Genomic DNA, 24526 nt, shown 5'->3' with positions numbered 1-24526 from the left:
GGGGGAGCAAATTTGAACACCGCTGGCTATGGAGAAATGCCAGGGAAAGCCAGTGGGCATGGAATTTTCAGCCAGATGAACCTGGAAGGGGAGCTCCGTTCTCTCTGGGGCCCCAGTCACTCCTACCAGTGCCAAGCCTGGGCCGTGTCCTTGAGGTTTCAAAACATTTTCTCTCCATTTCTGCAGGGCCACCCCAATGTGATCTCCTGCCTCTGCATCAGTGAAGATAGGCGGTGGATTGCCACGGCCGACAAAGGGCCCAACTGCCTGATAATTATATGGGACTCCTTCACAGGGTAGGCTTGGTGCCACCATGCTTTCTCCTACTTAGTGTCCTGTGTCTGCCACTGTGGGCAGGACGGACGAGCAATCCGGCCTGGGCGTGCAGAAACCAGTGATGGGATGCAGGGTGAGGGGCTAGGGGACCTGGGGGAGGCTGGCCATCTTGTTGCCTTGAGTGACATTACCCTGGTGAATTTCCCGTTTACGATGCTTGGCTCCCGAGGCCCAGAAACTTGGTTTGGCGGTGTCCCAGAGTAGACGGGGCTGAGGGAGGTTAACTCACACAAACCCAGCTTGGAGGCCCAGAGAAGTGAAGTGACTTTCCCCACCTGCAAAAGGAAGAGGCTAATCATACCTACTGTTTTAGTTTTCTTGGGATGCTCTAAGAAATGACCACACACTGAGGGGCCTCAAATAACGGCAAGTTGCTCCCTCACAGTTCATGAGGCTGGAAGTCTGAAACCAGGGTGCCTGCAAGGGTGGTCCCTTCTGGGCCTCCGAAGGAGAATCTGTTCCAGGCCTCTCTCCCAGCTGCTGGTGGTGGCTGGCAGCCCTTGGCAGTCCTTGGCTGGTAGACTGATCCCTCTAGTCTCTGCCTCTGTCTTCACATGGCATTTTCCCCTGTGTATCTCTTTGTGTCTTCTCTTCTGTGAGTTCAGCAGTCATTGAATTTAGGGTTCATCCTAATCCAGTAGGACTTCATCTTAACAAACTACCCCTGCTAAGACCCTATCCCACATAACGCTCACATTCTGAGGTTCTGGGTGGACATGACTTTTGAAGGGGGCCCTTCAACCCACTACACTTACCTTACAGGACTGTCATAGAGGCCAGTAGAGCACGGTACCTGGCCCATGACGGATGCTTATATGTGAGTTTTCTTTCTTAATTCCTGGTCCTAGAGGCAGAGAGCAGTGCAGGATTAGTTGACAAGATTGTAAGGCTCTGGTTGGGAGTGGACGAGTCCAGTTGGGCTAGATTAGGAAGAAGGTGTGTTTAATGCTCTGGAGTGTTCTGGAAAGTTATATTGGATCTTCTAAGACACAGGTCCCCAGGTGACTGGTGACCTGGATAGGGCCATGTTACCTAACCCTGGTCCTCATCTTACTGGACATCTCAGTGGCATTTGACACTCTTCATTTCCTTGGCTTCTCTGATACCACGTCCTCTGGTTCTCATCCGACTTACTGCCTCTTCCTTCTCAGACTCTTCTGAGTCTCGCTTCCTCTGGCCTTTCCTTGGCCACGGCCTGAGGATGCTTTGGTATTGTTCTCCAACCAGGAAGCAGCAGACCTGGGACTTGAAACCACACTGTCTTCATCTCAATGCCACCTCAATATTGGGGCACCTGGGTGGCTCCGTCAGATAAGCGTCTGACTTCGGCTCATGTCATGATCTCAGGATTCGTGAGTTCAAGCCTCGCATCGGGCTGTCTGCTATCAACGCAGAGCCCACTTCAGATCCTCTGTCCCCCTCTCTCTCTGAACTTCCCCCACCACCTCTCTCTCTCAAAAATGAATAAGCATTAAAAAATAACCACCTCAATACTTCCTGTTTTCACTGATGAGGAAGCTGCCGGAGAACATTCCACCTGGATATCCCATGGGTATCTCCTGCTAAAATGTCCCCAAGCCCTGTTGTATCTCTTCCCGGGTGCCCCTGCCCACCCTCTCTGGCCCGGCCGGCCTCCTTCTCTCCAGCTTCACTCTGCATGCAGTCCAGCCTCCGGGACACTGATTTTGTCTTATTGTAGTAAAAATACATAACATAACGTTGACCATCTTAATGATTTTTAAATGTATAATTCAGTGACATTAATTGCATTCACAGTGTTATGCACCCATCACCACCATTTCCAGAACATTTTCATCACCCCCCGCAAACAGAAACTCTGTGCCAGTGAGCTCCCCCTTCTCCCTCCCAACAGCCCCTGATCTGCTTCCTGTCTCCATAGATTTGCCTGTTGCTAGTTCGTGTCAGTGGACTTGTCCGTGGCTTTGTGCATCTGCCTTCTCTCTCTCAGCATGTTTCCAAAGTTCTGCCATGTGGTAGCTTGACCCAATGCTCCCTTTCTTTTTCTAGCTGCTCAAGATTCTGTTGCATGGATATACCAGTGTTGCTTATTTGTTCACCTGTTGATTTTTAAAAATCACTTTAGTTATATTTTTTAGATGTTTATTTATTTTTTAGAGAGAGAGTGAGCAGGGGAGGGGCAGAAAGAGAAAGAGCAAGAGAATCTCAAGCAGGCTCCACACTGTCAGCACAGAGCCCAATGCGAGGCTGGAGCTCGTGGACCATGAGGTCATGACCTGAGCCAAAATCAAGAGTCAGACACAGCCAGTGACTGAGCTACCCTGGCACTCTTAAAAATCATTTTATTAAAAAAAATTTTTTTAATGTTTATTTATTTTTGAGAGACAGAGAGACAGAGACAGAGCATGAGTGGAGGAGGAGTGCAGTGGAGGAGTGGAGGAGAGGGAGGGAGACACAGAATCTGAAGCAGGCTCCAGGCTCTGAGCTGTCAGCACACAGCCCGATGCGGGGCTCAAACTCACGAACGACGAGATCATGATCTGAGCTGAAGTCAGACACCCAACTGAGCCACCCAGGCACCCCCCTAAAAATCATTTTAATTGAAAGCTAACATCTCCTTTGGCTACATCTCCAATCTTAGTCCTCTTCTTAGAGGTAGTCAGTTTGGTGTGTTTCCTTCCAGAACATTTGCCGTTGTCTTAAATACACATATACGGATATCATCATGTATCATCATGTGGTTTTTTTCCTTATTTTTTTATTTTATTTATTTATTTTTAATTTTTTTTAATGTTTATTTATTTTTGAGACAGAGAGAGACACAGCATGAGCAGGGAAGGGGCAGAGAGAGAGGGAGACACAGAATGTGAAGCAGGCTCCAGTCTCTGAGCTGTCAGCACAGAGCCCGATGCGGGGCTCGAACTCACGAGCTGTGAGATCATGACCTGAGCCGAAGTCGGACGCTTAACTGACTGAGCCACCCAGGCACCCCTTTTTTTTCCTTTTTTAAAAAAAGTTTGTTTGTTTATTTATTTTGAGAGAGAGAGAGCAAACACAAGTGGGGGAGGGGCAGAAAATGAGGAGACAGAATCCCAAGCAGGCTCTGCGCTGTCAGCACAGAGTCTGACACGGGGCTTGAACTCATGAACCACAAGATCATGACCGAGCCAAAGTCAAGAGTCAGATGCTTAACCCACTGAGCCTCCCAGGCACCTCCTCTTTTTTTTTTTTTTAAAGAGAGAGCATGAGCTGCGGAGAATGGCAGAGGGAGAGAGAGAGAGAGAGAGAAAGAAAGAGAGACTTAAGCAGGCTCTAAGCTCAGTATGGAGCCTGATGTGGGGCTCAATCCCACGACCCTGGGGTCATATCCAAGCCAAAATCAAGAGTCGGATGCTCAAGCAACTGAGCCACCCAGGTGGCCCGGCTCCATAGCATTTTGAGTGTGATCTTTTCCCAAACACAGAATCTGATTGTGTTTCTCGCCTGCTTAAAACCATTCAGAGGCCGGCCATTGCCGGCCCAGCCTGTGTCACAGGGAATACGCACCTTGATTCATAGCCATGGGAACAGGTCCCCCAGAAATGAAATTCCCCGTCTATATGACTGGCTGTCATCTGTGGCTGTCACATACTTTCAGCTGCAAGTACTGGGACATCTGCCTTAACACACGAGGGAGCGTTATTATATCCCGTGAGAGAGAGTCCGCAGATAGGAGGGGGGCCCCTCGTGTGTGTCTCTTCTCTGAAGCCGTTGCTCACGGCTCCCCTTCCCCAGGCACCGCTGGCCCCTTAGACAGTGTTTATTCTTGGCTTCTCTCTTGCTTGTAAAGCTGTCTCCCCCACCAGACTGGGGGCGGCTCTGGCAGCGATATTTTTTCCCAGTTACAAAGTAAAGTGCGTCTGTGCTTAGCAATTCAGTATGTCGATATGAGTTTATGATATAGGAAATGATGACTTTGGAGCCCAGAAAAGATTATTTGGTTTTAGAGTTAATGTTCACTTTATTAAAGTTATAAACTAAAAACCACAGTTTTTCCTTAAGCTTTTTGCTCAACTTATAAATCTTACTCCTTTTATAAATCTAGCACATTTTTGCAATTGCCTTTAAGGGGGTTTTGATTAATGTTTGGCCCCACTCACAAATTTGATTATTAACTCCTTTTAAGCATTTTTAAACTGCACTTAGAAATTGAATATATTTGGTTTTATCTTTAAGTTCTTTAGTAGTCTGACTAAAAAATAAACCCTTCACCCGTACTTAAGTAATTCTTATAAGTCTAATAAATTAGACATAACTATGGCAAATTTTAAGTTCTCATAAGTAGTCTAATATTGTTTATAAACCCAGTGCAATCTGAATTTGAAATCGTAAGTCTAAATCAACTACAGACCTTAAATTAGAATCACAAATCTAATCCATCAGAGACTCTGAGATGTTAAGTTCTCCTAAACATCACCCATTCCTAAACAAAATGACCAAATTCTCTTACCACCGATACATTTGTGGTACAGGCCCGACCGACATCATCGTCCCTAGGTTGAATTCTGAATATCCACAGGGACAAGACGCTTTTCCCCACTAAGGGCATCGCCGTGCCATTTGTAGTAATAACAGGACTGCCTCCCAAGTGAATTTGGGGGGTACTTCCCAGGGTGAGGAAATCTTCTTGAGTGACAGGGAACCGGCCAGGTCCTCAGCCGGGGCAGACGCTTGGTCCCAGCCAGTTGGATGACAAGGGCTCTATAATGACAAACAATGGGGAACCATCAGTCCCTGTCCCTACCGCCTGCTCTTCACCTCTAGGGCAAGTCAGGGACCCCCCCCCCCCACTGCCCCTCACTGACATCACTCCCATCCTTGCTTCTGCTGTCTCCTGCATTTCTTTGGCTCTCTCTCTCATATTTAAGTATCTAATTAAATTCCGCTTGTGACAGGCCTTTGCCTACTGCCTACACTTCTGCGGTCTTGCCAGTGACACAGTGCAGAAATGAGTGAGGAAAAACAGACGAAGTCTCTCCTCACCCAAACACACCTTCAGAGTCACCCGTGTGTAGTTGGGAGTCCATTCCTCCAGACTTTTCTGTGCACATAAATGCACACACACTCTCCCTCCCTCACTTAGGATGATGCTCTGTATGCTGTTTCACAATTTGCTTTTTTTTTTTTTTTTGCAAAATCTGGACACCTTCCCACATCTACCTCATTCTTTTTAAAAGTAGCATAGTTTTTCATTATGCGGTTATGTCATAATATACTTTTTAATTTATTTTATTTTTGTATTTAATTTATTTACTTATTTTGAAAGAGAGAGAGAGAGAGAGAGCACGAGCAGGGGAAGGGCAGAGAAGCAGAGAGAGAGAATCCCAAGCAGGCTCCGCACTGTCAGTGCAGAGCCTGATACGGGGCTCCAGCTCACGTAGAGTGAGATCATGACCAGAGCCAAAATCAAGAGTCAGAAGCTTAACCGACTGAGTCACCCAGGCGCCCCCTGCCCCACCGGTCATAATATTTTTAAACAATTTCTACATACATGGATATTGGTGTTGTTTCCAGATTTTTTTTTTTTTTTTTTTTTTTTTTTTGCCATTAAAGCCATGCCACAGTGAACATGAGTGTATATTTATCTCTGTTTACTTTTGCTATTATTTTTCTGGGAAAAAGCCACAGCAGGGAAATTGTTGGGTCCTAGTGCATATACATTTAAAATTTTGATAGATGCGGCGAAACCGCCATCCCAAAAGCTTGCTGATTTACATTCCCACTTAGGTAGGAGGACACGCGTTTTCCTGGGAGCCTGGGATTGTCATAGGCATCTTTCCCCATGTTTTCATCCTTTGTGCCTGGCATCCTTTGTGCACAGAATCAGCGCTCAATAACTTCATGAAAACAGCAAATAGCACATTTACGTGATGATGAGTTAGTTTTATTTCATTTTTTTTACTTGAGGTAAAATTCACATAATGTAGAATTAGCCATTTTATTTTGTTATTTTTTATTATTTTATTTTAGAGAGAGAATGCACATGCAGGGGGGAGGGGCAGAGAGAGAGAGAGAGAGAGAGAGAGAATCTTGAGCAGGCCCCATGCTCAGCTTGGAGCCCAATACGGGGCTCGATCCCACAACCCTAGGATCATGACTTGAGCCAAAATCAAGAGTTGAATGCTCAACTGAGTCACTTAGGCACACCTAAAATTAACCATTTTAAAGTGCAAATCCAGGGGCGCCTGGGTGGCTCAGTCGGTTAAGCGTCTGACTTCAGCTCAGGTCATGATCTCACAGCTTATGAGTTTGAGCCCCGCGTCAGGCTCTGTGCTGACAGCTCAGAGCCTGGAGCCTGCTTCGGATTCTGTGTCTCCCTCTCTCTCTGCCCCTCCTTCGCTCACTCTCTCTCTCTGTCTCTCTCTCTCTCTCAAAAATAAACAAACATTAAAAAAAATTTTAAGTGTGCAATCCACTGGCACTTGGCACATTTACAGGGTTGTGCTTCCACCACCTGTATCTGGCTCCAAAATATTTCCATCCCCCAACAAAGGGAAGCCTGTTCCCCCCTCCCCACGCCCCAGCAGCCACCGATCTGCTTTCTGTCCCTATGGATTTTCTAATTATGGACATTTCATATTAATGGACTCATACAATATATGGTCTTTGTGACCGGCTTCTCGCACGTCGCAGGATGCTTTTGGGGCTCACTCATGGTACACTTGCGTCAGTGCACCAGGCCTGTTTTAGGGCCGAGTCACCGTCCATTGTATGCCTGGACCACATTTCGTTTCTCCATAGCTGTTATGCTTTTGAAATGAGTCCGTCTGGGAAGCAAGGCAGACCTCAGCAAATGCTCGTTCCCCGGTCCTGTTTTGCAGCATTCCTGTGCACACGATATTTGACAGCTGCCCGGAAGGCAACGGCATCGGGGCCATAGCCATCACCCGGGACGCCAAGTACCTGGCAACCATCTCAGATGCTGAAATCCAGGTACAAGGCCCTTCGGGTCGGCCTTGGAGGGCTGGCTGGCCTGTCGTGCGTCCCGGTGGGCAGCTCTGCTCAGGCCACACGCCGTGTGTGATGCTCTCGTGACCGGACTCCGTGGCCCCTTGTCAGGGGCTCTCTGCCTGTGGCTCGGCTCACAGTGCCGTCCTCAGTTCACTGAAGTTACAGGGTTACCACGGCAGGTGTGGAGTACTTCAGCAGCCTTCAGGACCTTTCTCATTCTCCTCTATCTGCTGTTACAGAAAGTTTGCATCTGGAGGTGGACGTTAGCAGTGGAAACGCCAGCGTGTACTCTTGACCTTCCCAAAGAGTATGGGTTTCAGGTGAGCTCAGTTGAAGTCTGTAAAGCCCTGCCCGCAGCGACGCTGAGCCCAGGTCAAAACCTACTTTCTGTTTTACTACTTTTGTTACGGTGCACTAGAGGTCATAAAGAAACAAAACAAAACACTTTCATCTCCATGATCTCGTTTTATTTTTGAGGCTAGTGGCTATTTTTCTGAGCACTTGTTACATGCCAGATTCTGCTAAGTTCTTTACATACAATCCATGCAAACGTGCTGGGTCGGAGTTGTTACTTTAGTAACGCCTGTGGAATGCTACTATTGTTAGATAATTTGTCTGAAGTCACCAGCTAGCAGCCGTTCTTACTCTAGAGGCATGCTCTTAGCTGCTCTTCATATCCCGGAGTTGTTATTAATCTCGGTTTGCTTGAAGTGACTTGCCAAGGGCACCCAAAAAGTTTACCCTGCTGTGCTGCATTGTCTTACTCACATTGCATCCTTCATTCATTGCACGCTTGCTGAGGGCCTACTATGCACCAGACACCGTGCAAGCTGCCTACCTGGCTTGCAGGACCTGGAACCCAGTCAGAGGGTCTGGGTGACTAGGCTCAGCCAGGCACACACCATACCGCAGCCTTATGTCCATTTCTCTCCTTCCGCCCACCCCCCCAACTTTCCTCCACTTCCCTGGAAAAAACTTCCTTTTTTTTAAATTTATTTTTTATTTTTTTATTTTTAAAAATTTACATCCAAATTAGTTAGCATATAGCATATAGTGCAACAATGATTTCAGGAGTAGGTTCCTTAATGCCCCTTCCCCATTCAGCCCATCCCCCCTCCCACACCCCTTCCAGCAACCCTGTTTGTTCTCCATAGTTACGAGCCTCTTCTGTTTTTTCCCCCTCCCTGTTTTTATATTATTTTTGATTCCCTTCCCTTATGTGAAAAAACTTCCTTACATGTTTTCTAAGCTGAGCTGATAGGGTAGCCGCCACCCCTATGTGGGTTTCTCAATTGGGGCAAAAAATGCCTCTGAGATTTTGATAGAGACTGCAAGGAATCTGTAGATTGCTTTGGGTAGTTACTGTTCTCGGAACAATCCACGGGCACGAGATGTGTTTCCATTTACTTACGTCTTCTTGAATTTCCTTCAGCAGTGTTTTATAGTTTGCAGTGTACAAATCTTTCACCTCAATTTATTCCGGAGTATTTTTATGCTATTGTAAGTGGGTCCATTTTCTTTTTCTTTAAAAAAATTTTTTTTTAATGTTTATTTATTTTTGAGAGGTAGAGCATGAGCAGGGGAGGGGCAGAGAGAGAGGGAGACACAGAACCCGAAGCAGGCTCGAGGCTCTGAGCTGTCGGCGCAGAGCCTGACGTGGGGTTTGAACCCACGAACCGTGAGATTGTGACCAGAGCTGAAGTTGGATGCTCAGCTGACTGAGCCCCCGCCGGGCGCCCCCGGGGATCCATTTATTTTCTTAATCTCCTTCTCGGATTCCTCATTGCTAGTCCTGTGTATAGAAACTCAGCTTATTTTGTGTCCTGAAACTTTGCTGAATACATGCGGCTACTTAAGTTTAAGTCAATTGAAATGAAAGAAAACTACAAATTCATTTCCTCAGTGTCACTACATTCCAAGTACTCATTAGCCACATGTGGCTGGTGGCCGCCGCTTTCGACGGCGCAGATTATCGAACGTCTCCATCTTAAGGTAAAGTGCTATCGGACAGCATTGCAGATAGCCCTAGGCCTGGATGGACTCCCCCAACAGCCTGCTCTGCGTCCCGACTGAGCAGGCTGGACGTGGCTGGAGAGAACCACCCAACTAAGCCGATTCCTTTTACTTGGCATCGAGTCACAAATGTGGAGGGAGCTCTCAGCACTGCCTGGCCATTCTAGTAGGCTGTCTTTTTGGTTTCTAGAGACAACAGTCTCACATCGTCTCCTCCTTCCTCTTCGGTCCTTTCTCTTTGCTCTCAGCTGATGGTTTCTCTCATTTTTCATTGAGAAACTGAGAGCCATTGGATACACACACTGGCCTGCTCTCACCCCCAGGCCTACAACCTGCCTTCAACCTACCACCTTCTCTTATCCCTCTCTCTGCTTGAGAGCTGGGTGCGCTGGATCCCTCCCCACTCATGCGGCCCTCGCCTGCAGTGGTCAGCTCTCCCTCTGCTGGGTGGTTACCCCCTCCACAAACACACGGGCTTCAGTGTCACTCTTCTTTGGAGAAGAAGCCGCCTCTGACGGTTCACGTCCCTCACGTCTGAGAATGACTGTCCGCACTTGCTTTCTTCCTTCATCTTTTTTGTGCCCCAAACATTTGGTCTCTTTATGTTTTCATTGCTAAATAAGGTGTCCGTGTAAAATGTGTACATTTTAAGGAAGAGAACGAAATGTACCTGTGTGCTCACTGATGAGTCAAGTAAGAGGACATCATCCAAACCCTGAGTCCCTTTGTCCCCCTTCCCCAATCTCATCTCCAGCCTTGCTTCCCAACTTAACCAGTGTCCCAGGTTTTGTGTTACACATTCCCTTGCTTGCCTTTACACTTTTCCCCAGCAATGTACGTAGCCCTCCGTACTATCCTATTTTGTTTCACCTGCTTTAATCTGTACATATTTGGAGTCATAACTGCTTCATTCTCTCCGCCATGTTTCTGAGATTCATCCATGTTGATTATTGAGTTGTGATTCATCAGTTCTCACTGCTGTGCAGTTTCTCCTCGTTTGAGAACAATACAGCTCATTTATCGTACAGTCGATGAAGATTTTGCTGTCTTTCGTCTGTCTTCCGCCCACCCACGGATCTACCGAAACTGTCCTTATCACAGTCGCTGGTACTTCCAAGTCAGATGAGCACTATTAAGTCCTCAGGTGCGTCCCTGCCTGTGGGCATTTCCAGCTCTCTCACTGGCCTTCTTTCCCAGGCTCTTCTGTGGGCTCTGCCTCGTTCACTGCCTACCTTCTACGTGTTGGCGGTCATCAGGGTTTAGTTGTGGGAGCTCCTCCTCTTGCTACACCTTCTTCCTGGCTGTTCTCATCCATTGCCATGGCTTTTAACTACTGTGTACCCCCCAGGTACATCCCGAAATCCTGCCTCCCTTCTCTGTTTCTACAGCCATCACATCCACCTGCATGACTACAACATCCTCCCATCTGATCTGGGTTCGGTTTTGACGCACTCCTACCAGCCTTCCTGTGGCAGCCAGAGCAGGCAGTTTTTACTTTTCTTTTCTTTTCTTTTCTTTTCTTTTCTTTTCTTTTCTTTTCTTTTCTTTTCTTTACCATTTACTTGTTTTTGAGAGACAGAGACAGAGCACGAGTGGGGAAGGGGCAGAGAGAGGGAGATACAGAATCTGAAGCAGGCTCTGGGCTCTGAGCTGTCAGCACAGAGCCTGATGAGGGGCTTGAACTCACCAACCCTGAGATCATGACCTGAGCCAAAGCCGGACACTTAGCCCACTGAGCCATCCAGGTGCCCCCAGAGCAGTAGTTCTTAAGCCAAACAAATTATATCCCTCTCTTAAAATCTTTCAGTGACTTCCCATTGGCATGGGAATAAACTTAAACTCCCCCTCCACCTGTCTCCCAACATCTATCCTCCTGTTTATTAATGTTTTATTAGTTTCCATACCCTAGAATTGTACAGGAACGGACTCTTTGTGGAGGACTCTGGCTTCTTTCACTCAATTTAATTTTTGAGATTCATCCATGTTGTTACATGTTTATTCCTTTATATTATTCTTTGTGTCCTTTATTGAGTTAATGCTGAATGGTAGTCGTGTATTGAGTGGATATGACACAATTTGTTTATCTATTCACTGTTGAAAGACGTTTGCATTGTTTTCTATCTCTGGCTGTTGAAAACAAAGCTGCATGAACTTTCATGCACGAGTCTTTGTAGGGATATATGCTTCCGTTTCTTCTGGTAATTATCTTTGTTTTTGAAGGTTGTTCTCCCTAACTATAGGATTTTAGGTTGGTAGTTATCTTCAATACTTTCAGGATATTATTCCACTGTCTTCAGACTTACACCATTTCTATTGAGAAGTCAGCTATCAATCTTATTGTTCCTTCTTTTGAAAGTTATGTGTCTTTCCTTCTCCTCCTGCCCCACTCTGGATGCCTTTATGATTTTCTGTTAGTTTTCAACAGTTGGCTTTTTTTTGTTTTTTGTAATTTTTAAAAAATATGTTAAAAATTTTTTTAATGTTTATTTTTAAGAGAGAGAGAGAGAGTGTGAGTGAGGGGGGGAAGGGCAGACAGAGAGGGAGACAGAATCCAAAGCAGGCTCCAGGCTCTGAGCTGTCAGCACAGAGCCCAACGTGGGGCTTGAACTCACGGACTGCGAGATCGTGACCTGAGCCGAAGTCGGACGCTCAACCGACTGAGCCACCCACTCAGGTGCCCCTAAGATGTGTTTCTGGAACCTGTTTTCCAGGGCTACCGGCTGCAGCCCTTCACCCCAGGTTGCAGCCAGCCCCTCCCCCCTCCACATACATACCCTGGCAGGACATGTGCCTAAGTCTCCCGGGGGATTTCTGCCGTGTTGTTGCTATTTGATTTAGTTCCTGCATTTCATGGTTTCCTCGCTTCCATAGTTGCTGCAGGGCTCTTTGGGAAGAGAGCCAGGCAACCTGTGCTATTCTCTGCCTTGGCAGGAATCAGAAACTCCTTCCAGTATTTGGCATTCATTCCAAGTTACCTTGTGGCCTTGTCAAATTTAGAAATGTGTATGCAGCAGTTTTTGTCCAAAAGGACACAGAGTAAAGGTTATTAGTGAATATTGTTTGACTTTTGCTCGTTCCAATTTACAGATGATGAGTTATAATAAATAAGACTAAATGAGAAAGGGAACACATTTGAGACCATTAATTTTAACACTCGATGTTTAGATTATATTCCTGTTGTTTACAAAATGCCATGTCTTTTCTGTTTTATATTCCTATCCAGCTATTTATTATAATAAAAATATTATTTAATTTTAACAGTTTAGCCAGAGAGAAACAGAAAATTTATTGTAATGTAATATATTTCCATACTTTATATTTCAGAACTACCTTATTTTTAATCCAACAAATAATAAAGAATTGGTGAGCAATAGTAAAACACAGGCAATATATTATTTGTGGGTAAGTAGAAATATTTTTGTTTGTCTTAAATATGGGGACAAATATGTGTTCATTCTCTGAGTACAGATATATTGGTAATGTAACAATATAGTATCTACTTAGGAAGCAATAAATATGTATTGAAATGTTTTTTATGTAATTACAGTTTTTATTTTAGCCCCACTGGAAATTAGTGTATTAAGTCAGAAGCAGATAATTTAAATTTAATTTAATTTATTAAAAAAAAATTTTTTTTTCAACGTTTATTCATCTTTGAGAGACAGAGACAGAGCATGAGCGGAGAAGGGGCAGAGAGAGGGAGACACAGAATCCGAAACAGGCTCCAGGCTCTGAGCTGTCAGCACAGAGCCTGACGCGGGGCTCGAACCCACGAACCATGAGATCACGACCTGAGCCGAAGTCAGACGCCCAACCGACTGAGCCACCCAGGCGCCCCTCATTTAATTTTTTAAAGTAATGAGTCAAATATTTATTTAAACGTACTTAACAGGTTTAAAATGCAGGGTTTTTCAAGACCTTGATTTTTATAGATAGGAGTTAGAAACAGATCAGCAATATGTATACTGATACAGGGTGGAATCATGAGATTAAAAAAACATCGAAAGTTAAATATAAACTTACCACAGGACTCAGGAATTCCTAAATGCAAGAGAATGTAAAACAGGCAAGCCAACAAATACTCACATACAGATGTTCATAGGGCAGCATTATTTGCAATAGCCAAGAGGTAGAAGCAAGCCAACTGTCCATCAGCTCATGAATGCAGACACAATGTGGCAAATCCATACAATGGAATATGATTCAGCGATAAAAAAAGAACGAGGCACTGACACCTGCAGCAATGTGGGTGAATCTCGAAAGCATGGTGATGGTGCTAAATGAAGGAAGCCAGACACAGCAAACCACATGCTGTATGATTGCACTGATATGAAATGTCCAGACCAGGAGAATCCAGGGGACAAAGTGCAGAATGGTGGTTGTTGGGGGCTCCGGGAGCCGCACGTGGGACTGCTTCATGGAGAGGGAGCTATCTTTCGGGGTGATAAAAGTGTTCTGGGACTAGGAGAGGTGATGGCTGCACAGCATTATTAATGTACTAAATGTCACTGAATTATACACTTTAAAATGGTAAATGGTTAATTTTATGTTATGTGGGTTTTACCTCAGTTAAAAATGCAAAACGAAAACACTGATTGAATGAATCACTGATTTTTCAGTGGAGGTCATTACTTCCAGTATTTATTGTAGCTTTAATGCCTTACAAATATAGAATTCAGATTTGCATTCATTCCCATTTAAAGTCACAACCATTTGTGGCATTTTTTTTTTTTTATGTATTTGCTTTTCTTTCAGAATGTTTTCAGATGTTCCTGGAGGCAGCAGCCTCCCTTATCTATAGAGATTGCAAAGCTCTGGGCCTGTTTAGATGCATTTGTTTTGATTTTGTGGTTATATTCTTCTTTGGAAACCAGGTCTTTTTTTTTAGTAGTGATTATTTTTTCTGTACTTAACAGTGTGAAGAGAGAGAGATACTTGTTCACAGTGCCCCACATTTAACAGAAAAAGTGAGTAGGCCTGTTCCACTTTTATATGTCAGAGTTTGTGCAGAGTAAATATGTATGTGTGAGCTTAGTCGCTTTGGGCTACTCTTGGTGTCTTGATATTAAACCACTGGGAAATCATTTGAATTTTTTACTTGGGCCCTTCACCATATTGAATTGCCAGCTGAAAATAATGGACTTTTGTTCAAAATAAAATATTATGGAAATGATAGTTGACTACCCTGAGAAAATATCCAAAAGAGCGATAGATTTACTAATGTGTGTGTGTGTGTGTGTGTGTGTGTGTGTGTGTGTGTGAGACACAGAATGAAAATTAATTTGGAGTGATATAATAGTTGAACATGAGTGGATCCTTTTTAAGCCACCCAGTTTTCAGAGCAATAAAACCTGATGTGGGGTATTGGGAGGTTTAAGAACCAGGGGGAAGGCAGTGCAGCAGGGGTTGGAGGAAACTGTCTTGTCTGCTCGCCTCCAGCTGTCCCGTCCAAGGTGGAACTGGGGTCCTGTCTCCTACAGCATTTTCTGCATTTGACACCCATGTCACCTGCCCCCGGCGAGCATCTTATGATGTTTCTTCTTCCATTCTTCACTCTTGTTATGATTTATAGGAACTTTTTTTTTTTAATTTTTTTAAACGTTTATTTATTTTTGAGACAGAGAGAGACAGAGCATGAACGGGGGAGGGGCAGAGAGAGAGGGAGGCACAGAATCAGAAGCAGGCTCCAGGCTCTGAGCCATCAGCCCAGAGCCCGACGCGGGGCTCGAACTCGCGGACCGCGAGATCATGACCTGAGCTGGAGTCGGACGCTTAACCGACTGAGCCACCCAGGCGCCCCAATAGGAACTTATTTTTTAAGAGGGCATGCCAAAAAAAAATATGAGATGGATGAATACAAGGAGAGAATATTCTGTCTGCAAGCTCTTTTTCATAAATCAAAGTTTTCGCAAAATAAATTCAGTTCTCATTGTTTGTGGCAGTTACGTTGGATCAAGTCTCTGCAGACCTCATCTAGTGAATACGAAGTCATTGCTCCTAGGTGAAATACACGATTAGGTTCCTGCCGGCCTCTGGTCATTAACATTTTCGTCAACAGATAGATGCATAACCTCGTTTTATGTATGTTTTTGTTTAAAGACACCATATTTAATATGTAATGTTGATTCATTAACTTTGACTCACGACCAACAACTCTGGAACATATGCCTGAATGAAGTTTATCTAACTCAGGTCTGTCCCCTGGAAGGCACATCGTAGCCTTCCTGCACTCAGGAACGCTACACAGCATTTCAGTATCTTGTTTGGGGCCAGTTTAAGTACTGAAATCGCCAACAAAAAGCACCTCATAACTGCAAACAACATGGCACTAAACAGACCACGAAAAGGACACTTGTTTACAATTTGAGAGCTGAAGTAAGGCAGAGCGCATCCTTGCTTGACCTCAGCTAAGAACGTGCGCCTAGGGAGAGTCCAGTGTTTTTGCCTCTCGCACATGTGCACGTCCGCAAATGATCGTTGAAAGTCCCACAAGGATTGATTTGGGTTATAAATAAATTTCAGCGAGGAGGTGAATTTGCAGATACAGAACCCACAATGAGGATTGTCTGTAGTTTGAAATGATGAAAATGACTTGTATTGAATCAGAGCTGCTCTTAGAAAGAAGTTGACGCCCTTGCTTAACCAGCTATTGTTTTCCTGACCCTCTTGTGTTCAGGGCAATAGAGGTAAACCGTAGAGTCTTGTCTGTGTAGTTGGGAGAACCGGGCAGCAGACATGCTGTCTTGCATGACAAAATGTGGAGTTTCTTTGATTTACTCATTTGTTAAATATTCACTGTGGGGCTCCACTCACTGCTCTGGGTTCTTTCTATACTTCATCTCTAAGATGTTGCCTAAGAGAGATGGCCTAGTGCCTTATTTTTTTGTAGCACACATTTCATAAGGAGTCAGGGGCATTTCTGTACAGTATGGTACTTAATTTCTACTGATGGGAAAAAAGGCTATAATTATGAGACTGGGATAATTACTTTATGATATCTTACAACTGGAGCATGCTCACGACAGACATTAGTCTCTTTATCAATCTCTGAAACCCCTTATTCTGAAAGTAAGAGAAGTTGAACAGGTATAAACAAGTGATTAACCACTCTTTCATTTGATTTAAGCAAACAGTTTAATTAGCACAGTACATAACCCTTCACTTGGCTCTGAGCAAACCTTCAGAGGCTCAGAACTGCCTGCACCCCGGCAATCCACCAGGGAGAGGTTTGTTAGTGATTGTTTTGTTTAAATTTTATCTTTTTCCTACTGTGTCTCAGTGTAATATTATAAAATGTCATATTGATAAATGTTTTGTTTTATATTTATTACCAACGGTAACTCATAATCTGTCTTTTGAAATGCAGACGTTCAACAAGCTCGTGGGAAAATTAACCCAGTCAGTCTTTCATTTGAATTTAACACAAATACTCTCAGCAACAATGGAAGGGAAGCTGGTTGTCTGGGACATATACCGCCCCCCATCGTCTGCCTCCGCCTCTCTGGACTTTCCTCATATCAAACCTTGTAAATTGGTTCATTTGCAGAAAGAGGGCATCACTGTGCTTACTACAGTTGATAGGTAATTAACTTAATTAAAAAGTAGCTATCAAGGATTACAAAAGTATTTTAAAACCCTTTTGGATGTATACATGTATTTTGTATATGCATAGAATATTTCTGGGGAAATTCGTTATTAACTGGGAATGTTTGTTGCCTCTGAGGAAAAGAATGGAGAAGTAGGATCAGGGTGGGGGTTAGATTCACCTCTTTTTATAGTCTCATTTGTACTAATTGGTTTGCTTTTATTATTATTTTTTTAATCATGGGCATATATTACTTTTAAAAATCCCTTTGTGTTGGTGAAACAAAAAGTAACTTGTTTTTTCTTCCACACTAATTAGACTTTATTTTGCACCCTAAATTTTACATACTTTAATTTTAAGAAAATAACGTGAATAACTATGTTGGGTTTTTTTTTCTGATTACAAAGTAACACTTACCAGGGTCCCTGAGTGGCTCAGTTGGTTGAGCCACTCAGGGACCCTGACTTCGACTCAGGTCATGATCTCCCGGTCTGTGAATTCAAGTCCCGTGTATGGCTCTCTCTTGTCAACACAGAGCCTGCTTCAGATCCTCTGTCTCCCTCTTTCTGCCCCTTCCCCACTGGTTCTCTTCCCCCCGCCCCTCTCAGAATAAATAAATAAATAAATAAATAACACTTACCCATTATGAAAAGATGAAATACAACAGACCTTTATGAAGTTCACTGACTTGAGAGGTTGTAGGGGCTCAGAGAGGATCATTAAAAGCCTTCGTCTCAGATAGAAAGGGGTTCACATTCTAGGTGCATCTGTTCCCTGCTGAGGGACCCTGGGCAAGGGACTTTGCTGAGCCTCCATCTTTCCATCTGTAAAATGGGCATAACAATACTATCTCTCTCAGAGTGATTTTATGGGGATTTTGTGAGACAAAGCATGTAAAACTTGTAACACATCGTCTGGCACAAGGGAGCCCTAGGTGAAGTTAGTATGCTAGAGAAGTTCCCAAAAGTGATGGAGAAAATTGCCAAATGACAAGGACCATGCCCACATAATTGGAGCCACTGTGCCATCTGCTTTCCAAAAGCCCTGCTTTCATTTTCATTTCTTTTAATAAAGGGAGCAGTGAGGGTCTGGCATGGCTTTTCAAAGAGAAATGTGAATTGCCGTCCTCACGTAGTGGTGTGGAGAAGACAGTGATGGAATTGCCGCTGATGATGAACCAACCTTTAATTACTTGGGGGTTAGGGCCAGTGAAGACCAGGCCTCTGTTCCCCTCTCTCCGTTTAAAAAATTTTTTTTTCAACGTTTATTTATTTTTGGGACAGAGAGAGACAGAGCGTGAACGGGGGAGGGGCAGAGAGAGAGGGAGACACAGAATCGGAAACAGGCTCCAGGCTCTGAGCCATCAGCCCAGAGCCCGACGCGGGGCTCGAACTCACAGACCGCGATATCATGACCTGGCTGAAGTCGGACGCCGACTGCGCCACCCAGGCGCCCCCCCCCCCCCCTCCGTTTTAAATAAAACCCAGACGGGACCAGGGAGCCCATGAAGGAAAGGTCTTGAAAATACTTGGCTTGTTTTGCCTTTTCTGTCCAGCAGAGGGCAGTGAAAGGTGTTCCAGCCAATTACTCTGCCCACCTGCCTCGCTTATTAATCAGAAACCTCATTTAATCACTTTGCATATATGAGAGGAAATTCATCCCCCTGCCCCCCCTCCCCCCCCCCACAATTAGAATTACGTTAGAGGCTTTTTTTAAAAAAGCCCATTTGGAATGGATCTGAGGACTGGAAATAAAAGCCATTTTGTCACGCGGCACTGCCTTTGGCTGTGATGACTGGACAGGGTTTTACGATGGCTCTAACAACAGTGCCTTCTTGTAAAGCAGCTTGTGTCCTATTGCCAGGCTGGGTGATATCGGAGGGCTGGTAGACGGTTTCACAGCAGAGAATGTAAATCACTGCTCATTGCCACTGCCCATGGCTGATCTGGGAAGGCAGGGAGAGTAAAGCAAGAGCACAGATTTTGCATTAGGTACACCTGCATAGTCTAGCCACAGGGCCTGATAGGGTTGCCTTGTATAAGTATATCCCGTATGTTATTTGGGACATACTTAAGCTAGAAGATTACTCATTGTTTAACTGAAATTCAAATTTAATTGGGCAACCTCCATTTCTATTTGCTAAATCTGGCAAACCCAGGCCTTGAGCAAATTTCTCAACTTCTCTGAGCCTGAGTTTCCTAGATGTAAAGTGGAATAACAGTAAAATCAGCCTTGGATGGTAGTATGAAGTCAAGTTTTGACAATTCCCAGAGTCTAGAGCCTGACATATGATTAGCTGTTCAATAGATATCTGGTCCTTACTACAGTTAGCTAACAAACTCACGTTTTTCTCCATTTCAGCTATATTGTCACAGGTGATATTAGAGGTAACATTAAGTTCTACGATCGCACCCTGTCCATTGTTAACTGGTACAGCCACTTCAAACTGAGCTCCATTAGGACCCTGTCCTTTTCAAAGACCCCAGCAGCTCCGCCTACCGAAAAATCAAACTATCCTCCAGACTGCACTTTAAAAGGTGACCTTTTTATCGTAAGGTAAGTTGTTAATGAATCTAGTCATTTGAGTGGCCAAAAAAATGATTGATGTCTTAGAGTTGGCATGCGGTGGAATGTTCACCTTGTTCCTAGCATATGTGATAGAACAGGATCGCTCAGTCCTTTGCAGGGCTCGAAGATGGATCTCCAAGGCTGATTATCATCCCTATTTAATCAGTTTTTAAAATGAGGCATTATTTTCGTATTAAGACTCTTCAGCGACTGGAAGCTGGAAAGGGCTTATCCCTGAGTTCTAATCTCTGTTGTGTTTGCAGTCCCTCGCTGTAGCTTGGTGTCTCTTCTCCGGGCCGAGTTTGCCCTAGCGCTGCGGTTAAAGGCATTTGATAATTAATAGCCATAACATTTCGAGACTGAATTATGTGCGAGTCTGCTTAATTACCCTTGCCGTATTTGCAGGCACATCTGTATGTGTGCACCAAACTCCATATTTGCATACACAAATGAATATTTGCATGTGCAGATTAGCTAATTGTACAACTGACTGTCCATCTGCATACTTAATGACTCAATTTACATGTAGAAATGTGGGCTTTTTCACTTGCAAATGGAAGCTGTTGGGTATTGGTAGTATATTTTTGGAGATGGTGGGTTAATAATGTCACTAAATTACAGACGACAGAGGCGTTTCATGTGCAATTAGAAGCAGAATAGCTGGCGTGCCCCGTTCCCTGCAAACGCTGATAGTGTCTGGTCTCTCCCTGGCAAACAGGAATCTTATCATCGGAACATCTGACGCTACAGTGTACCACTTAACGACAGACGGGACCAAACTTGAGAAGTTATTCGTGGAGCCCAAGGATGCCATTTGTGCCATCTCCTGCCACCCATATCAACCCCTCCTCGCCATTGGGAGTCTCTGTGGGATGATCAAAGTGTGGGATTATGAAAAGAAAAAATACCTTTTCAGCAGGGTCTTTGAGAAGGGGCTTGGCATCCAGAGTCTAACCTATAACCCTGAAGGTATTTTCATTTCATCAGCCTGTCTTAGTCTCCAAATCAAAAACAGACCCAAATGGCTGCAGCCCTTGGCTGTAACAGCTCCAGGAAGTTCACCTTGACCGCACTCCCCCCAGCAGGCCAGAGGACGCACCTTGTCCCTCTGGACCCTGCAGCGTTCGGTGCCTAGTACTCTCTGAGCACTCATCCCAGAGACTCCTGCTTTTCAGTCTATTTCTCCGTCCAGGGTCCTTGTCCGTCATGTTCATTGCTGTCTCCTCAGCACCTAGAACAAGGCCTGGCCCGGAGTCTATGTTTCTTCAATGAGTGAAGTCCTTTTCCAGCATTGTTCTCTGGCCTGTGATTTCAGGAGTCCTTCTTGGAGCCGGCTTCACCGAAGGGACAGTTTACATCCTCGATGCAATGTCCTTAGAAAACCAAATCCCGGAGCCTTTCAAATATTCCAGAACCAGCGTGACTCACGTCAGCTTCTCGCATGACTCTCAGTACATGGCAACTGCTGTAAGTGTTTCCACTGTGTGCCATCCAGTGGTCTAGCAGCCTTGTTTACGACCAAAAGGGAGAGAGGACTGGGGGGGGGGGGGGGATGGGGGGCGGGGCGGGGATCACTGGCGAGTGACTGCTGATGGGTTCGGGGTTCTTTGAGGGGTCATGTAAATGCTCTAAAATTGTGGCATGGGGCAGAGCTCTGTGAGTACACTAAAAACCATGGAGTTGCACACTTTAAAGGTGTGAATTGTGTGGAGTGTGAACTGCATCTCCACAAAGCCGCTGTAAAGGGGGTGGGGGAGACTCTCGCTCGAAAACGAGACCGGGCCTCAGGACCTGCGGACTGGGATTTGGCCATCCTGACAGCTCATTTTGGTGTGTTGGTTTCTGGACCCCTTTCTCAGCATCCATCCTTTCATCTTTCTCTTTGATTTTTGACAAGATGACATTCTCATTCATCTCAAAGCACAGTCTTCCCTGGTGTTTTGGATTCTGTTCCTTCCCTCTGTGAATAGGGCTCTTAAGCTCAGTAAAGATTTTCCGAGACCTTTAACCTCTCCCTTCCTGCCAGCTCTCCTGGTCTGCAATGCGCAAGTCTTGCCTTGATGTGGGGTGAGGAGTAAGAGCCACCATGTCCCCGATGCTCTCCCACCCCTGCCTCTGTGCCCGGCTCCTCCTCTGGTCCTGCCTGTACGGGCCCAAAGCTGAGCCTCCGCACCCCTGCAGCACCTGACTTTGGCGCCCCCTTCCCTCAGGCTGCTCTCACACACTCTCCTACCCAGTTCACTCTCAGCCATGATACTACTTAGAACTTACATCTTTTAAGTTTTGTGTAGCTGGATACAGAGAAGGGAGGACAAAGGCAAAAGGGTCAGGGTTTCATTTTTCCACACAGAAAGAGGTGGGGACCAGAAAGAAGGGTAAGGCCACAGTGTCAGTGTCTCTCTCCCCGACAATTACCTTCGTGGGTTATCTACTGTTAACCTTAGTATGTTCCTCTGTAAAATGGGTATTGTTGGGTTTTTTTTTTTAATTTAACGTTTATTCATTTTTGAGAGATAGAGAGGGACAGAGCATGAGTGGGGAAGGGGCAGAGAGAGGGAGACACAGAATCTGAAGCAGGCTCCAGGCTCCGAGCTGTCAGCACAGAGCCCGACGCGGGGCTTGAACTCACGAACTGCGAGATCATGACCTGTGCTGAAGTTGGATGCTCAACTGACTGAGCTACCCAGGCACCCCAAATGGGTGTTATTTTATTACTTGCTCTGATAGACTAAAATTTATTTTTGGATAAAATAGTCTTCTTTATTATTCTTTTTATTGTTTTAGAGATACAGCACAGACAAGAGTGGGGGGTGGACAGAGGGAGAGAGAAAGAGAGAATCTCAAGCAGGTTCCATGCTGTCATCACAGAGCCTGACATAGGGCTTGATCTCACAACCCTAGGATCATGACCTGAGCTCAAATCAAGAGTTGAATGCTCAACCGACTAGCCACCCGGGTGCCTCTTGGATAAAATATTCTAACGGCAACATTAGTATGAAAAACATGATGATGATTTTCAAGTTACAAAACCTAGCAAGGAATGACTTGTACTCTTTTGCTCCTATTCAGGATGTACGTTTTACCGTGTCTGTTTATGTGGTGGTAGTCAGAAATGGACACAGGGTCTGGGAATATCTGGCAAGACTTCGTTCTCATCGCAAAAGCATTTGCAGTCTCCTGTTTGGGGTTCATCTGGACAGCAATGAGCCGAGACTGCTGAGCCTCGGGAAAGACAGGCTCTTGGTAAGCCGTATAGTGTCCGTTTATCTCACCACTGGGACTGTGTGTATTTCATTCTTGTTGTGTCCCTGGCATCTGGTATAGCACTGGGCCCACAGTGCATGTTGGAGAAAATGAGTGTACAGCATAACATAGTAGCATAAACATCTCTGGGTCGATGCTTGGTCTCAAGGATGTGCAAAAGCAATGCTCCTTCAGTAGAAGCTGTGTTTGAAAGGTTGAATCTGGATCCTGTCCCAGGCTAGCGACCTGTGGCCCCACCCTCTCCCGCGATGCTGGACAGAGGCCGCAGCAGCTCCCAGGCAGCCACACGGTCGGGAGGGTCAACGGGTGGTACACGGACAGCCACCTGCACCCACACGGCTGTTACATTTGTCACTTTTAGTACAGGATTCAGAAAATTACATGCAACAGTCAACACCTCATTATAAAACAGGCTTTGTGGTGGATGACTGTGCCCAACTGGAGGCTCATGTCCGTGTTCTGAGCACGTCTAAGGCGGGCCAGGCTAGGCTGCGGTGTTCCCTAGGGTAGGTGTGTTAAATGCATTTTTGACTTACGATAGGTTTATTGGGATGTAACCCCATCGTGAGTCAAAGAAGTTCTGTTTCTATCCATCTTAACTTCCTTCCTCGCTCCCTCCCTTTCCTCCATCCCTTTGTCTCCTTTATTATGGCCACCCATCCATTCATTCATCCTGGCCTGGCCACCAAAATCTACCTATGGGTGAAATTCAGCAAGCTGCTAATTTATCATGGTCAAGTGCTGAGATTTAGATATGAATTAGTTCCCACCCTCAAAGAGTTCCCAAGATAATGTTAAGGGAGACAATATAACATAACTGTGAGAGTTCAGGTTTTGGAGTCAGTTGGAACCTAAATTTGAATTCTCACCCTACCAGTTCTTAGCTGTGTGACCTTGGGCAAGCCACTGAACCACTCTGAACAGGTTTTCTAATCTGTAAAATGGGCACAATGGTACGACTTGACAGGGGAGTCATGAGTGTTAAAAGGCAACATGTTTTTAAGGTGCTTAGCTCACTGTCTTTGCTCGTAAGGAATGCTCCATAATGGCAGCTTATTAGGAGCAAGGGTCTAAGCAAGTCTTCTCTTAAGAGGCCCAACGTTGTTTCCCCCAGAATAAGACTGTGGGTTGACTTCATTTGGCTCAGTCCTCATGTGTGAACATCTGGGCTCCTCTGCAGATCGAGTATAATCTTCTTAAGAGCTCCAAAGACCACCTGGAAGTCCTGGACATTCACCGAACCGATCAGGGCAACTACCCTACCTGTATGGTCTGGTACCCACCACTCACCAGGGAACTCTTCCTGCTCATTTGCAACAGTGGCTACAAAGTGAAACTTTTTAATTCCACCACGAAAATGTGCAGGTAAGCAGCAGGAGCCTCCCACTGATGCAGAAATCAGTTCCTCAGCCCCCAGCTTATTTCACGTCCCAGCTCGTGGACCCATGAGCAGCTTGGCTACCTTTACTCACACTCACTTTGAAGAGGAGGAAAGAAAGGCATGGAAAAGTTAAGAAATTCTCATCCAGGGTCACGTGGCTGGGAAGTTGCCAGAGGCAGGATGCAAATCCAGAGCCCTCTTCTGAGCCCAGCCCTGCACAGAGATGAGGGACCCAGAGCTCAGTGCCTGAGACCCTGTGAAGGAACCCGAGAAGTTGCTGATGCTTTATAAACTCTCCTATCCTTCCCTCGTGGATAACAACAGATATTTTCACTTGAATACTACCAATTGTGTGATTTTTAAAAAAAGATTTTATTATTATTTTTTAAGTAATCTCTGCACCCAACGTA

The 24526-nt window shown here is 45.2% G+C and overlaps 1 protein-coding gene across 7 annotated transcripts in view; it reads left to right on the top strand.

Moving 5' to 3' along the window:
- CFAP251 (cilia and flagella associated protein 251) overlaps positions 1 to 24526 on the top strand; it is a 68076-nt gene that overhangs the window by 9924 nt on the left and 33626 nt on the right. For all 7 annotated transcript variants that reach the window (XR_006707902.1, XM_045459695.1, XM_045459694.1 and 4 more), the window contains 11 exons: positions 187 to 296; positions 7176 to 7287; positions 7545 to 7625; positions 12643 to 12720; positions 14235 to 14285; positions 16685 to 16899; positions 19265 to 19459; positions 20190 to 20440; positions 20787 to 20938; positions 22541 to 22714; positions 23916 to 24100. Coding sequence is in view for 6 of the 7 variants with exons in the window: in XM_045459695.1 (XP_045315651.1) it covers positions 187 to 296; positions 7176 to 7287; positions 7545 to 7625; positions 12643 to 12720; positions 14235 to 14285; positions 16685 to 16899; positions 19265 to 19459; positions 20190 to 20440; positions 20787 to 20938; positions 22541 to 22714; positions 23916 to 24100 (1604 nt within the window). In the remaining variant the exon portion in view is untranslated. The remainder of the gene's footprint in view (positions 1 to 186; positions 297 to 7175; positions 7288 to 7544; positions 7626 to 12642; positions 12721 to 14234; positions 14286 to 16684; positions 16900 to 19264; positions 19460 to 20189; positions 20441 to 20786; positions 20939 to 22540; positions 22715 to 23915; positions 24101 to 24526) is intronic.

The sequence above is a fragment of the Leopardus geoffroyi genome, chromosome D3 (genome assembly GCF_018350155.1).
Source record: "Leopardus geoffroyi isolate Oge1 chromosome D3, O.geoffroyi_Oge1_pat1.0, whole genome shotgun sequence".
Lineage (NCBI taxonomy): Eukaryota > Metazoa > Chordata > Mammalia > Carnivora > Felidae > Leopardus > Leopardus geoffroyi.
This window is presented reverse-complemented; position numbering and strand designations above follow the sequence as displayed.